Source organism: Taudactylus pleione, unplaced genomic scaffold (assembly GCF_031769625.1).
Source record: "Taudactylus pleione unplaced genomic scaffold, aTauple2 ptg000189l, whole genome shotgun sequence".
NCBI classification, from domain to species: Eukaryota; Metazoa; Chordata; class Amphibia; order Anura; family Myobatrachidae; genus Taudactylus; species Taudactylus pleione.
The window spans coordinates 15,716,109-15,732,164 of record NW_028284591.1 but is presented as its reverse complement, the minus strand read 5'-3'; the positions used below and the strand labels follow the sequence as shown (position 1 = coordinate 15,732,164).

Here is a 16,056-nt window from a genome sequence, read left to right as displayed (position 1 = left end):
GCTATACTAAATCAATAGGCAGACAATCAATTAGTTAATTTCAATTACTTACTTATTCCCTGCACAAACCTGCTGTCTGCGCGGTCAGTGCGCCATGATGTCTGCAAAACACAAATGCAACATTTTCTTCTACATAACTGGTATAAAACACCACAAGGGCCCCCCCTACATACATCATGTTACTGGATAGTGTGTCCGGCCCTTACACACAGCGAGGGGAAGAAATATTCCCAATAAGTCTGCATTCTTATTTACTAGGAACAAACAACCTCTTACCTCCATGCTGTCACCGTGCCTCTTACCTCCATGCTGTCACCGTGCCTCTTACCTCCATGCTGTCACCGTGCCTCTTACCTCCATGCTGTCACCGTGCCTCTTACCTCCATGCTGTCACCGTGCCTCTTACCTCCATGCTGTCACCGTGCCTCTTACCTCCATGCTGTCACCGTGCCTCTTACCTCCATGCTGTCACCGTGCCTCTTACCTCCATGCTGTCACCGTGCCTCTTACCTCCATGCTGTCACCGTGCCTCTTACCTCCATGCTGTCACCGTGCCTCTTACCTCCATGCTGTCACCGTGCCTCTTACCTCCATGCTGTCACCGTGCCTCTTACCTCCATGCTGTCACCGTGCCTCTTACCTCCATGCTGTCACCGTGCCTCTTACCTCCATGCTGTCACCGTGCCTCTTACCTCCATGCTGTCACCGTGCCTCTTACCTCCATGCTGTCACCGTGCCTCTTACCTCCATGCTGTCTCCGTGCCTCTTACCTCCATGCTGTCACCGTGCCTCTTACCTCCATGCTGTCACCGTGCCTCTTACCTCCATGCTGTCACCGTGCCTCTTACCTCCATGCTGTCACCGTGCCTCTTACCTCCATGCTGTCACCGTGCCTCTTACCTCCATGCTGTCACCGTGCCTCTTACCTCCATGCTGTCACCGTGCCTCTTACCTCCATGCTGTCACCGTGCCTCTTACCTCCATGCTGTCACCGTGCCTCTTACCTCCATGCTGTCACCGTGCCTCTTACCTCCATGCTGTCACCGTGCCTCTTACCTCCATGCTGTCACCGTGCCTCTTACCTCCATGCTGTCACCGTGCCTCTTACCTCCATGCTGTCACCGTGCCTCTTACCTCCATGCTGTCACCGTGCCTCTTACCTCCATGCTGTCACCGTGCCTCTTACCTCCATGCTGTCACCGTGCCTCTTACCTCCATGCTGTCACCGTGCCTCTTACCTCCATGCTGTCACCGTGCCTCTTACCTCCATGCTGTCACCGTGCCTCTTACCTCCATGCTGTCACCGTGCCTCTTACCTCCATGCTGTCACCGTGCCTCTTACCTCCATGCTGTCACCGTGCCTCTTACCTCCATGCTGTCACCGTGCCTCTTACCTCCATGCTGTCACCGTGCCTCTTACCTCCATGCTGTCTCCGTGCCTCTTACCTCCATGCTGTCTCCGTGCCTCTTACCTCCATGCTGTCTCCGTGCCTCTTACCTCCATGCTGTCACCGTGCCTCTTACCTCCATGCTGTCACCGTGCCTCTTACCTCCATGCTGTCACCGTGCCTCTTACCTCCATGCTGTCACCGTGCCTCTTACCTCCATGCTGTCACCGTGCCTCTTACCTCCATGCTGTCACCGTGCCTCTTACCTCCATGCTGTCACCGTGCCTCTTACCTCCATGCTGTCACCGTGCCTCTTACCTCCATGCTGTCACCGTGCCTCTTACCTCCATGCTGTCACCGTGCCTCTTACCTCCATGCTGTCACCGTGCCTCTTACCTCCATGCTGTCACCGTGCCTCTTACCTCCATGCTGTCACCGTGCCTCTTACCTCCATGCTGTCACCGTGCCTCTTACCTCCATGCTGTCACCGTGCCTCTTACCTCCATGCTGTCACCGTGCCTCTTACCTCCATGCTGTCACCGTGCCTCTTTTCTCCATGCTGTCATCTTCCCTCCATGCTGTCACCATGCCTCTTACCTCCGTGCTGTCACTGTACCTCCTATATCCGTGCTGTCACTGTACCTCCTATATCCGTGCTGTCACTGTGCCCCTTACCTCCATGTTGTCACTATACTTCTTACCTCCATGACATCACTGTACCTCTTACTTCCATGACATCACTGTACCTCTTACTTCCATGATGTCATTGCACCTCTTACCACAATGAAGTCATTATACCTCTTACCTCCATCACATCACCATCCCTATGCTGTCACTGTACCTCTTACACTGATATAACTGGTGATTACATTTTCATTGCTCCTCACAGTACTTAGGCGATGGAGCAGTTTACTCTTTGCTACTGTACATTCTCAGCCAGTAATCATCAGCAGATCCCCATACGGTGACATAAATGGACATTGCTCCTTGTTACTGTACATTCTCAGCCAGTAATCAGCAGATCACCACACAGTGACATAAATGGACATTGCTCTTTGTTACTGATCATTCTCAGCCAGGAATCATCAGCCGATCACCATACAGTCACATAAATGTACATTGCTCTTTGTTACTGTACATTAACAGCCAGTAATCATCAGCCAATCACCATACAGTGACATAAATGGACATTGCTCTTTGTTACTGTACATTCTCAGCCAGTAATCAACAGCCGATCACCATACAGTGACATAAATGGACATTGCCCTTTGTTACTGTATATTGTCAGCCAGTAATCACCATCCGATCACCACACAGTGACATAAATGGACATTGCTCCTTGTTACTGATCATTCTCAGCCAGTAATCATCAGCCGATCACCATACAGTGACATAAATGGACATTGCTCTTTGTTACTGATCATTCTCACCCAGGAATCATCAGCCGATCACCATACAGTGACATAAATGGACATTGCCCTTTGTTACTGTATATTATCAGCCAGTAATCATCAGCCGATCACCATACAGAGAGATAAATGGACATTGCTACTTGTTACTGTACATTCTCAGCCAGTAATCGTCAGCCGATCACCATACAGTGACATAAATGGACATTGCTCTTTGTTACTGTACATTCTCAGCCAGTAATCAACAGCCGATCACCATACAGTGACATAAATGGACATTGCCCTTTGTTACTGTATATTGTCAGCCAGTAATCACCATCCGATCACCACACAGTGACATAAATGGACATTGCTCCTTGTTACTGATCATTCTCAGCCAGTAATCATCAGCCGATCACCATACAGTGACATAAATGGACATTGCTCTTTGTTACTGATCATTCTCACCCAGGAATCATCAGCCGATCACCATACAGTGACATAAATGGACATTGCCCTTTGTTACTGTATATTATCAGCCAGTAATCATCAGCCGATCACCATACAGAGAGATAAATGGACATTGCTACTTGTTACTGTACATTCTCAGCCAGTAATCGTCAGCCGATCACCATACAGTGACATAAATGGACATTGCTCTTTGTTACTGTACATTCTCAGCCAGTAATCAACAGCCGATCACCATACAGTGACATAAATGGACATTGCCCTTTGTTACTGTATATTGTCAGCCAGTAATCACCATCCGATCACCACACAGTGACATAAATGGACATTGCTCCTTGTTACTGATCATTCTCAGCCAGTAATCATCAGCCGATCACCATACAGTGACATAAATGGACATTGCCCTTTGTTACTGTATATTATCAGCCAGTAATCATCAGCCGATCACCATACAGAGAGATAAATGGACATTGCTACTTGTTACTGTACATTAGCAGCCAGTAATCGTCAGCCAATCACCATACAGTGACATAAATGGACATTGCTCTTTGTTACTGTATATTCTCAGCCAGTAATCAATCATCAGCCGATCACCATACAGTGACATAAATGAACATTGCTCCTTGTTACTGCACATTAGCAGCCAGTAATCATCAGCCGATCACCATACAGTGACATAAATGGACATTGCTCCTTGTTACTGTACATTCTCAGCCAGTAATCATCAGCCGATCACCACACAGTGACATAAATGGACATTGCTCTTTGTTACTGTACATTCTCAGCCAATAATCATCAGCCGATCACCATACAGTGACATAAATGGACATTGCTCCTTGTTACTGTACATTCTCAGCCAGTAATCAGCCGATCACCATACAGTGACATAAATGGACATTGCTCATTGTTACTGTACATTCTCAGCCAGTAATCATCAGCAGATCACCACACAGTGACATAAATGGACATTGCCCTTTGTTACTGTACATTCTCAGCCAGTAATCATCAGCCAATCACCATACAGTGACATAAATGGACATTGCCCTTTGTTACTGTACATTCTCAGCCAGTAATCATCAGCCGATCACCACACAGTGACATAAATGGACATTGCTCATTGTTACTGTACATTCTCAGCCAGTAATCATCAGCTGATCACCATACAGTGACATAAATGGACATTGCTCATTGTTACTGTACATTCTCAGCCAGTAATCATCAGCAGATCACCACACAGTGACATAAATGGACATTGCCCTTTGTTACTGTACATTCTCAGCCAGTAATAATCAGCCGATCACCATACAGTGACATAAATGGACATTGCTCCTTGTTACTGTACATTCTCAGCCAGTAATCAGCAGATCACCACACAGTGAGATAAATGGACATTGCTCCTTGTTACTGTACATTCTCAGCCAGTAATCATCAGCCGATCACCACACAGTGACATAAATGGACATTGCCCTTTGTTACCGTACATTCTCAGCCAGTAATCATCAGCCGATCACCACACAGTGACATAAATGGACATTGCTCCTTGTTACTGTACATTCTCAGCCAGTAATCATCAGCCGATCACCACACAGTGACATAAATGGACATTGCTCATTGTTACTGTACATTCTCAGCCAGTAATCATCAGCCGATCACCATACAGTGACATAAATGGACATTGCTCATTGTTACTGTACATTCTCAGCCAGTAATCATCAGCAGATCACCACACAGTGACATAAATGGACATTGCCCTTTGTTACTGTACATTCTCAGCCAGTAATAATCAGCCGATCACCATACAGTGACATAAATGGACATTGCTCCTTGTTACTGTACATTCTCAGCCAGTAATCAGCAGATCACCACACAGTGAGATAAATGGACATTGCTCCTTGTTACTGTACATTCTCAGCCAGTAATCATCAGCCGATCACCACACAGTGACATAAATGGACATTGCCCTTTGTTACCGTACATTCTCAGCCAGTAATCATCAGCCGATCACCACACAGTGACATAAATGGACATTGCTCCTTGTTACTGTACATTCTCAGCCAGTAATCATCAGCCGATCACCACACAGTGACATAAATGGACATTGCTCCTTGTTACTGTACATTCTCAGCCAGTAATCATCAGCCGATCACCACACAGTGACATAAATGGACATTGCCCTTTGTTACCGTACATTCTCAGCCAGTAATCATCAGCCGATCACCATACAGTGACATAAATGGACATTGCTCCTTGTTACTGTACATTCTCAGCCAGTAATCATCAGCCGATCACCACACAGTGACATAAATGGACATTGCCTCTTGTTACCGTACATTCTCAGCCAGTAATCATCAGCCGATCACCACACAGTGACATAAATGGATATTGCTCCTTGTTACTGTACATTCTCAGCCAGTAATCATCAGCCGATCACCATACAGTGACATAAATGGACATTGCTCTTTTTCTTACAGCTGTTACGCAAGGAAAATCTGGATCTGAAGTTAACGCCTTACAAAGTTCTGGCGACCAGCACAAAACATGGTAAATGCAGTTATCTTTCCGTGCATGCACCGTATTTATGTAGGGCGATTACCGCCTCTGTAATTAGCAGCTTATCATGCTGCGCACATTCATAATCTCCAGCTTTTCCCTTGTGCCGGGCCTTTCTCTATAACGTGGCACAGACACCTGTCACTGGCGTGCTATATCTCAGGACTATGTAACAGTCCCTTTGTTGTATTAAGAGCAGCTTTTTACTTTAGTGTTTTTATTTATTTATTACCAGTTATTTATATAGCGCTCATATATTCCGTAGGGCTGTACAGAGAATATTTGACCATTCACATCAGTCCCTGCCCCAGTGGAATTTACAATCTATGTTCCTTAATACATTACTCACACACATATATCAGGGTTCATTTTTTTTGTTGTGAGCCAATTAACCTACCAGTATATTTTTAGAGTGTGGGAGGAAACCGGAGTACCCGGAGGAAACCCACGCAAGCACAGGGAGAATATACAAACTCCACACAGATGGGCCATAGGACCATAACGACATCTGTGCTGCCCTAATGAAATTTCATTTTTATAATGAAAATCTCAACATAAATGGCACAAAGCAAATGTGTGTTCCCTGGTGTTTTTAGGGGAAACTGTTTGCTAAAGCACAATTTACGGAGCAGTCTGATGAAACCACTAGGACACCACTCTGGGAGTGCGGTGCGTTAGTTGTTTCGCTGTAAATGCCATCATTTAGTGTACATTATATAATACCGGACAATTTTCCTTGCAGGATTCATGCAGTTTATCCAGTCTGTGCCTGTCGCAGAAGTCCTTGCCACAGAAGGAAGTATTCAGGTAAGAGTTTTATGCCCGTGTCTCCCAGGATGCAGCGAGGGCGGGAACCGCCGTCTAATCCGATACCCCAGTGCTTCTTAATCATTGTCCCCCTAACTGCCCATCGGCGTTAGTTGTGCCCCCAGCATTCGCATAAGAAAACATTTGTAATGAATATAATTGATATTAGATAAAATGTTTAGGTGTCTCAATAAATAAATACAATAAACACTATGGGATCTAATTACTAAGCAGTGTTATGAGACAGAGTGGAAAGTGATAAAAAAGTGATAAGGTGTCAGCCCAGCCAATCAGCTCCTAACTGCCATCTCACAGGCTGTGTTTGAAAAATGACAGTTGGGAGCTGATTGGCTGGTACCTTATCACTTTTCACTCTGTCTCCTAACACTGCTTAGTAAATAGACCCCAATATGAGCTATAAACCAGATTTAAAAATAAAAATCCCAAAAAATAGAATGAATTGTACATATAAATTCCTCACCTAGTACAATTTATAAAGGAAAATTGTCTTAACACAGTAGTCCTCATGTGACTGCGTCTTCCTGCCTGGTACTGTGATGCTCAGGGGTAGAGATCCCTAGGACACTGCTTTCTCTGTGTCTAATTATCACCTGGATGCCCTCCACACACACACATCTCCCACCAAACTCCTGAACGTCACAGTGTGTACCATTCATTTACGTATTTAGCGATCTAGTGAATATGCGACCAAAGGACGGACGCTTATGGCGGTTTTCCTATACAGTTTAATGAGTGCACACCTTCACCTAATACAGGAATTTTCCAAACCCAATTCTCCCAACTTACCCCACATTAGCAAGGCTAGATGGAGCCCTAGGCTGTGGTACTACAAGTGCCAGCATGGTGTCAGCGTTTGACATGCTTGGACTTGTAGTCTCGCATACTCAGGTTACCTACATCTGCTGTATGCAGTTTTGTTGTCTTCTACCTTTCTGTAAGGGATCATGACTTCATTTATAAAAGCTTTCTTCACAGTAAATAATCCGTAGTGCATCCGATGTGCTTCTGACTGTTCATGGTTGTCACAAAGTGCTTACTAACAGATTGCTTTTTTTGTTTTTTTTGTTTAAAGAACTTTTTTAGAAAGTATTCCCCAAGTGAAAAAGGTCCATATGGAATAAGCGCCGAGGTCATGGATACTTACGTAAAAAGTTGTGGTGAGTGTTAGATAATAAAGTACTGTATGTGAGTGTTAGATAATAAAGTACTGTATGTGAGTGTTAGATAATAAAATACTGTATGTGAGTGTAAGATAACAAAGTACTGTATGTGAGTGTTAGATAACAAAGTACTGTATGTGAGTGTTAGATAACAAAGTACTGTATGTGAGTGTTAGATAATAAAGTACTGTATGTGAGTGTTAGATAAAGTTCTGTATGTGAGTGTTAGATAACAAAGTACTGTATGTGAGTGTTAGATAATAAAGTACTGTATGTGAGTATTAGATAATAAAGTACTGTATATGAGTGTTAGATAATAAAGTACTGTATGTGAGTGTTTGTTAGATAATAAAATACTGTATGTGAGTATTATCTAACAAACACTCACACACAGTACTTTGCTATCTAACACTCACATACAGTATTTTATTATCTAACAAAGTACTGTATGTGAGTGTTAGATTATAAAGTACTGTATGTGTGTCTTAGATAAAATACTGTATGAGAGTATTAGATAAAGTACTGTATGTGAGTGTTAGATAATAATATACTGTATGTGAGTGTTAGATATCAAAATACTGTATGTGAGTGTTAGATATCAAAGTACTGTATGTGAGTGTTAGATAATAAAGTACTGTATTTGAGTGTTAGATATTAAAGTACTGTATGTGAGTGTTAGATATCAAAATACTGTATGTGAGTGTAAGATAACAAAGTACTGTATGTGAGTGTTAGATAATAAAGTACTGTATGTGAGTGTTAGATATCAAAGTACTGTATGTGAGTGTTAGATAATAAAGTACTGTATGTGAGTGTTAGATAAAGTACTGTATATGAGTGTTAGATAATAAAGTACTGTATGTGAGTGTTAGATAAAGTACTGTATGTGAGTGTTAGATGATACAGTACTGTATGTGAGTGTTAGATAATAAAGTACTGTATGAGTGTTAGATAACAAAGTACTGTATGTGAGTGTTAGATAATAAAGTACTGTATGTGAGTGTTAGATATCAAAGTACTGTATGTGAGTGTTAGATAATAAAGTACTGTAAGTGAGTATTAGATAATAAAGTACTGTATGAGTGTTAGATATCAAAATACTGTATGTGAGTGTTAGATATCAAAATACTGTATGAGAGTGTTAGATAACAAAGTACTGTATGTGAGTGTTAGATAACAAAGTACTGTATGTGAGTGTTAGATAATAAAGTACTGTATGTGAGTGTTAGATAAAGTACTGTATGTGAGTGTTAGATAACAAAGTACTGTATGTGAGTGTTAGATAAAGTACTGTATGTGAGTATTAGATAATAAAGTACTGTATGAGTGTTAGATATCAAAATACTGTATGTGAGTGTTAGATATCAAAGTACTGTATGTGAGTGTTAGATAACAAAGTACTGTATGTGAGTGTTAGATAATAAAGTACTGTATGTGAGTGTTAGATAATAAAGTACTGTATGTGAGTGTTAGATAATAAAGTACTGTATGTGAGTGTTAGATAACAAAGTACTGTATGTGAGTGTTAGATAATAAAGTACTGTATGTGAGTTAGATAACAAAGTACTGTATGTGAGTGTTAGATAATAAAGTACTGTATGAGTGTTTGATATCTAACACTCACATACAGTATTTTGATATCTAACACTCATACAGTACTTTATTATCTAACACTCACATACAGTACTTTATCTAACTCACATACAGTACTTTATTATCTAACACTCACATACAGTACTTTGTTATCTAACACTCACATACAGTACTTTATTATCTAACACTCACATACAGTACTTTATTATCTAACACTCACATACAGTACTTTGTTATCTAACACTCATACAGTACTTTATTATCTAACACTCACATACAGTACTTTGTTATCTAACACTCACATACAGAACTTTATCTAACACTCACATACAGTACTTTATTATCTAACACTCACATACAGTACTTTATTATCTAACACTCACATACAGTACTTTGTTATCTAACACTCACATACAGTACTTTATTATCTAACACTCACATACAGTACTTTATCCAACACTCACATACAGTACTTTATTATCCATCACTCACATACAGTACTTTATTATCTAACACTCACATACAGTACTTTGTTATCTAACTCACATACAGTACTTTATTATCTAACACTCACATACAGTACTTTGTTATCTAACTCACATACAGTAGTTTATTATCTAACACTCACATACAGTACTTTATTATCTAACACTCACATACAGTACTTTGTTATCTAACACTCACATACAGTATTTTGATATCTAACACTCACATACAGTATTTTGATATCTAACACTCATACAGTACTTTATTATCTAATACTCACTTACAGTACTTTATTATCTAACACTCACATACAGTACTTTGTTATCTAACACTCATACAGTACTTTATTATCTAACACTCACATACAGTACTGTATCATCTAACACTCACATACAGTACTGTATCATCTAACACTCACATACAGTACTTTGATATCTAACACTCACATACAGTATTTTGATATCTAAGTACTGTATGTGAGTGTTAGATTATAAAGTACTGTATGTGTGTCTTAGATAAAATACTGTATGTGAGTGTAAGATAACAAAGTACTGTATGTGAGTGTTAGATTATAAAGTACTGTATGTGTGTCTTAGATAAAATACTGTATGTGAGTGTAAGATAACAAAGTACTGTATGTGAGTGTTAGATAACAAAGTACTGTATGTGAGTGTTAGATAACAAAGTACTGTATGTGAGTGTTAGATAATAAAGTACTGTATGTGAGTGTTAGATAAAGTTCTGTATGTGAGTGTTAGATAACAAAGTACTGTATGTGAGTGTTAGATAATAAAGTACTGTATGAGTGTTAGATAACAAAGTACTGTATGTGAGTGTTAGATAATAAAGTACTGTATGTGAGTGTTAGATAATAAAGTACTGTATGTGAGTGTTAGATATCAAAGTACTGTATGTGAGTGTTAGATAATAAAGTACTGTAAGTGAGTATTAGATAATAAAGTACTGTATGAGTGTTAGATATCAAAATACTGTATGTGAGTGTTAGATATCAAAATACTGTATGTGAGTGTTAGATAACAAAGTACTGTATGTGAGTGTTAGATAATAAAGTACTGTATGTGAGTGTTAGATAATAAAGTACTGTATGTGAGTGTTAGATAATAAAGTACTGTATGTGAGTGTTAGATAAAGTACTGTATGTGAGTGTTAGATAACAAAGTACAGTTTATTATCCTTTAGGAGTTGGGAATTATTAGGATTTTTTATTCATGCCGTGCCCCCATATTACATAGTGCTGCACATTGTTGGATCATAATACAAATAAATGACAAACAATGACATAAATCAGAAGATAATAATGGCCCTGCCGAGCTGAGCTTACAATCTAAGAGGTGTGGGGAACACTTGTTACTGAAATTTTTTTTTTTTTAATAAAAATGTGAAATTTCCTTTTCATCTTTTAATTAGGTATCCCTTTTGTTTGTAATGTTTGTGCATTTTGTTTGCTTTTCTGTTTATCTTCTGTGTTGTGGTTTAATAGCAGTTCGGTATTTTTTATGCAATGTACAGTTGTGTTCTCATACACCTAGCGTTGTGCGCTTTATGGCGCAAGTTGCTTGCCGCGACTTTGACGCAGTACCATGGGGTAGCTAGCTTCGTACTTTTGCACTTAAGCATATTTTTCGCACTGCAGCCACAAACCAACAAACTTGTACTGAACGGAGGGAATAGGATTTGCACTTTCCTCATCGGGTTCCATAGGGATCTACAGGGATATCATGGGGATATTATGGTTGGAAGACCAGGCACAAAATTAATTAAAGCTTTGGCTCCCAGAATGCCCTGGGTCCTCCTCCATATATACCCCGCCCCTAGCCATAGGACTTCAGTTTGTTCGTTTGGTACAGCAGGATCAGACGCACCTTTGTAACGGGACTGCTCAGGCAGTCCTAAGCTTTTTATTTTATAATTTATTTAATTTTATGTTTTATTTTATGTATTTTTTGAGTTGGCAGTACCAAGCGTCTGTATCAAGATGCACGTACTATGACTCCATCTTCCTCTGCCAGGCCGTAACATGCTGGTGATTTCGGCGGGTCACGGCTGAGCTTAGCTAGCAGCAATGCTGCGACCCGGACTACACCGGATGCTCAAGGATGTCGGGTAAGGCAATTCCTCGCTTACGGGGAATCGTGAGCGGCAGTCCTAGCTTCTGGTTTCAGAGACGCACCAGAAGCCGCTGCTGTCAGAACCAGGGATTGTCCGCGTCCTTACTACACCAGCCCAGGGTTGTATCGTCTGACGCCGGGGATCGGCAGCAGACGCAATCTGCTGCCACGAGGCCAGTGTACCCGGCCGGTTAATGCAGCTTAGGGGAGGTAGGCGCTCCCCCGGCAGCTCCGACCCAGACGTAGTCCTTACGAAGGTTTTTAGCACGTCTGGGTTGCTCCGCCTACCCTAAAAGTGTATGAGACGCTCACGATCCACGCTCAGTGCTCCCGGTAATGTTTGGTCCCAGGAGGGTCTGGGTCAGTCTCCCTGTATACCTCTCCCTTGGTTAAGGTATACGGTGCTCTATGTTCTACCATTCCTTTGCATTGTTGTAGTCGATTTTGAGCCAATTGTAATTATATTACATGTGCATTGTATGTGACTGTTTGCTAGCTGCTGACTGATACTATTTTTTTATTTCTATCTGTCAATTATAACTATCACTCTTATTTCTTTCTGAGTACTTCACATTCATAGAGATTTTGTGAAGGCTGTCACATAACTGCGATTTTGCCTTTACTTCGAATATGTCAAAAGATAAAGGGAAACAGTAGGGGGAGCCACCTGTGCTGGTTTCATGTAAATCATGTATGACTTCTGTGTCCTCACAGGACATAAAAGAGGGATTGTGTGTTGTCTGTTATAAAGAGCCACCTCACCTGTCCGGTTTACCTGTTGTAGGACAAGAACCATCTTGGGTTGCCTCTTTGTTCCAGGTTATGATTAAGGTGGTGGATCGTTTGGCTACTCCGATGATGCCTCCTTGGATGGGGTTTCCACATATGTTTTCATCTCATATGCATTCCTCAATAAAAGATGTTGATGGCCATTCTAGTTAGTGTGGCACCATCTAATGTTGATAACAGACCGGTAGTGACTAAAGCGCCTAAACGCAAGTTGTCTTTATCTCAGTCTGCCCAACATATGGATTCAGACACATCATCAGAGGAATCTGATGATGCACAGGATTCCTCTCCCAGATCTACTTCTGGGGAGGAGGATCATCCAACTACTGTGGATGTTACTTCTTTGGTGAGGGCGGTTAAATCAGTCCTAGATATTCAGGATGATGAACCAGCTCATAGTAAGAAGACTCCGCTGTTTAATCACCACCGAAAGGTGGTCAAAACAGAGGGCCTGATTCAGACTCACTCGCGAGTGCTATGCGCTCGCAAGCGGGTCGTTGGTGGCCCAGTGCGCATGCGCGAGACCCAGATAGCGACGGGCAAACCGTCGCTCCGGATCTCGTACCAAAGGGGGCGTGCTGTCGATGTTGAGTGACAGCATGCCCCCTTTGGTGGGCGGGCCGGGGGCGTGGCTGCCCAGACGGAGGCGTTCCCATGGGAACGCCTACCGTCTGGGGCCAGCCCCACTGACATCACAAGTGATGTCAGTGGGAGTGCTTTCGGCTCTGTTAGAGCTTGAGCTTGCTTTCGGCTCTGTTAGAGCTTGGGCTTGCGGCAACGAGACCCTACCACAAGGGTCTCGTCGCAAGCCCGATGGTCGTGATGGTCAAGACCATCGCGACCATCATCATGGCCGCTCGCTATAGCTGTGCGTGGTCACCCACAGCTATGCGAGCGGCCAGGAGGTCGTTCTGAAAAACCAGAAGGCCGGCCCTGATTCAGAGCGAGCGCTCTGTCAGAGCGTCCGGCTCTGAATCAGGCCCAGAGTTCCCTGTGTCTAAACAGCTCACTGAGCTTATTAAGGAGGCATGGGGTAACCCTGATGAGCGGTTTTATGTAGACAAGAGTGTAAAATCATTGTATCCGTTCCCACCTTCTGTATGTGCTAAGTTTGAGGTACATCCTACTGTGGATGCTCATGTAACGCTTTTAATAAAAAATGCTACATTGCCTATTCCAAAGTTAAAAAGATTGAAGCCTGTCTTAAGGCAATATTCTCATCATATGGAGATGTTACCTGGCCAGCCATAGCTGCAGCCTGGGTAGCCAAAGCTGTTGAAGAATAGATTGAGGCATTGGTAAACTCTCTACCAAATGCTACCAGAGAACAGATGATAAATATCTCCCACATACGGGAAGCGGCTGCCTATCTGGGACGGGCTGCAGTGGATGCTGAAATTCTAGCTTCTAAGGCATCAGCAGCATCCATAGTAGCATGCAGGGCCCTTTGGTTAAGATCTTGGAAAGCTGTTACAGCATCAAAGAGGGTGCTGGAAGTTTTACCTTTTCATGGAAAGGTATTCTTTGGAGCAGAGGTGGATAACATAATTGCTACTCTGGCGGCTTCAAAGTCAGCAGGTCTGCCATCTACGTCAAAGTGTAGAGCTAGGCAGGTTTCTTTTCAGTCCTTCAGGCCTCAGGAAGGAGCTAAAGGACAGACTTTCTCTAGGCCAACTAGTTTTCGGAAGTCAAAGTGACAAACTAAGAGGTCTGGTCAGACAAGACGTTCAGATTCTAAGCTGGGCAACAAGGCCTCGGCCTGATGGAGCGGGCCTTCTCCTGGGGGATCCCAGGGTAGGGGGCCGACTTCAGTTTGTAGATTATTGGCATCAAACAACTAAAGATGCCTGGGTCCGAGAAGTGGTCTTTCAGGAGTATGCCCTCACTTTCTGGAGACATCCCCACCAGAAGTTTTTTGCCACAAAGCCTCCATCAGATGTGGACAAAGCCTTGGCAATTCAGGAAGCCATTCGCTCCCTGCTACAGGCAGGGGTAATAGTCCCAGTTCCTGTGTCCCAACAAGGGAGGGGTTATTACTAAAATCTATACTGGTCAAGAAGCCGAATGGGGCATATCGCCCTATACTGAATCTAAAAACAGTCAACACGTTTATCCATGTTCCAAAATTCCGCATGAAAACTCTCCGGTCAATTATTTTGGCTATGGAGCTGGGAGATTACATGGTTTCCCTGGATACTCAGGATGCTTATCTGCATATTCCAATTATCCCATCCCACCAGCAATTTTTATGGTTTGCTGTCCTTCAGCAACATTACCAATATCAGACTCTACCCTTTGGCCTTTCTTCGGCTCCCCGGGTATTTACCAAGATAATGTCAGTCATGACGGCTTATCTTAGGCGCCAGGGAGTCAGAATACTGCCATATCTGGACAACCTTCTGATATTGGCATGGACTCTGGTGGTTTTGCTACTCTATCTTCAGCTGACTATAGCCGGCCTACAAAGACACGGCTGGTTCATCAATTGGAAGAAATCATCACTTTCTCCAACACAGCAGATGATACATCTGGAAGCATTTCTAGATTCTCAGGCACAAAGGGTGTTTCTGCCAGAGGACAAGATTGTGGCCTTATCAAAGCGGATACACATGCTGCTATGCAAACGAAGAGTATCCATTCTGTCAGCTATGCAGGTGCTGGGATCAATGGTATCGACCATCGACATGGTGGGATATGCTCTGTTCCATTCCAGGCCTCTGCAAAGGTTGATTCTCTCCAGGTGGAACGGACAGCATCATTTAATACGGTCCCAGATGATGTTTCTCACTCCAGAGGTTCGTCACTCCCTCCTGTGGTGGCTAAAAAAGGAGCATCTAAACAAAGGGCGCCCATTCCGCATTCCAAATTGGGTGCTTCTCACCACGGACGCCAGTCTTCGCAGATGGGGGGCAGTCACAGGTCATCACACCTTTCAGGGGAGATGGACAAATCAAGTCATCTGCCAATAAACATTCTGAAACTGTGAGCAATATGCAAAGCACTTGTCAGGGCACATGACCTGCTCCAGGGCAGGCCTGTCCAGATCAAGTCCGACAATGCGACTACAGTGGCCTACCTCAATCATCAGGGAGGCACAAGTAGTTATGCAACCATGAAGGAAGTGACAATTTGCGCAGAACGTCATTTTCCGGCCATCTCGGGAGTACTCAATTGGGAAGCAGACTTCCTAAGTCGCCAGGATATACACGCCGGAGAGTGGTCTCTCCATCGGGAGTGTTTCAGCTCCTGGTAAACAAATGAGGTCTAACAGAGATTG

General features: G+C 42.8%; 1 protein-coding gene across 3 annotated transcripts in view; it reads left to right on the top strand.

The window, feature by feature from the left end:
• Positions 1-16,056, top strand: part of PIK3C3 (phosphatidylinositol 3-kinase catalytic subunit type 3) — a 242,291-nt gene that overhangs the window by 122,225 nt on the left and 104,010 nt on the right. For all 3 annotated transcript variants that reach the window (XM_088476575.1, XM_088476574.1, XM_088476573.1), the window contains 3 exons: positions 5,716-5,785; positions 6,537-6,601; positions 7,695-7,779. In XM_088476575.1, the coding sequence (XP_088332701.1) occupies positions 5,716-5,785; positions 6,537-6,601; positions 7,695-7,779 (220 nt within the window). The remainder of the gene's footprint in view (positions 1-5,715; positions 5,786-6,536; positions 6,602-7,694; positions 7,780-16,056) is intronic.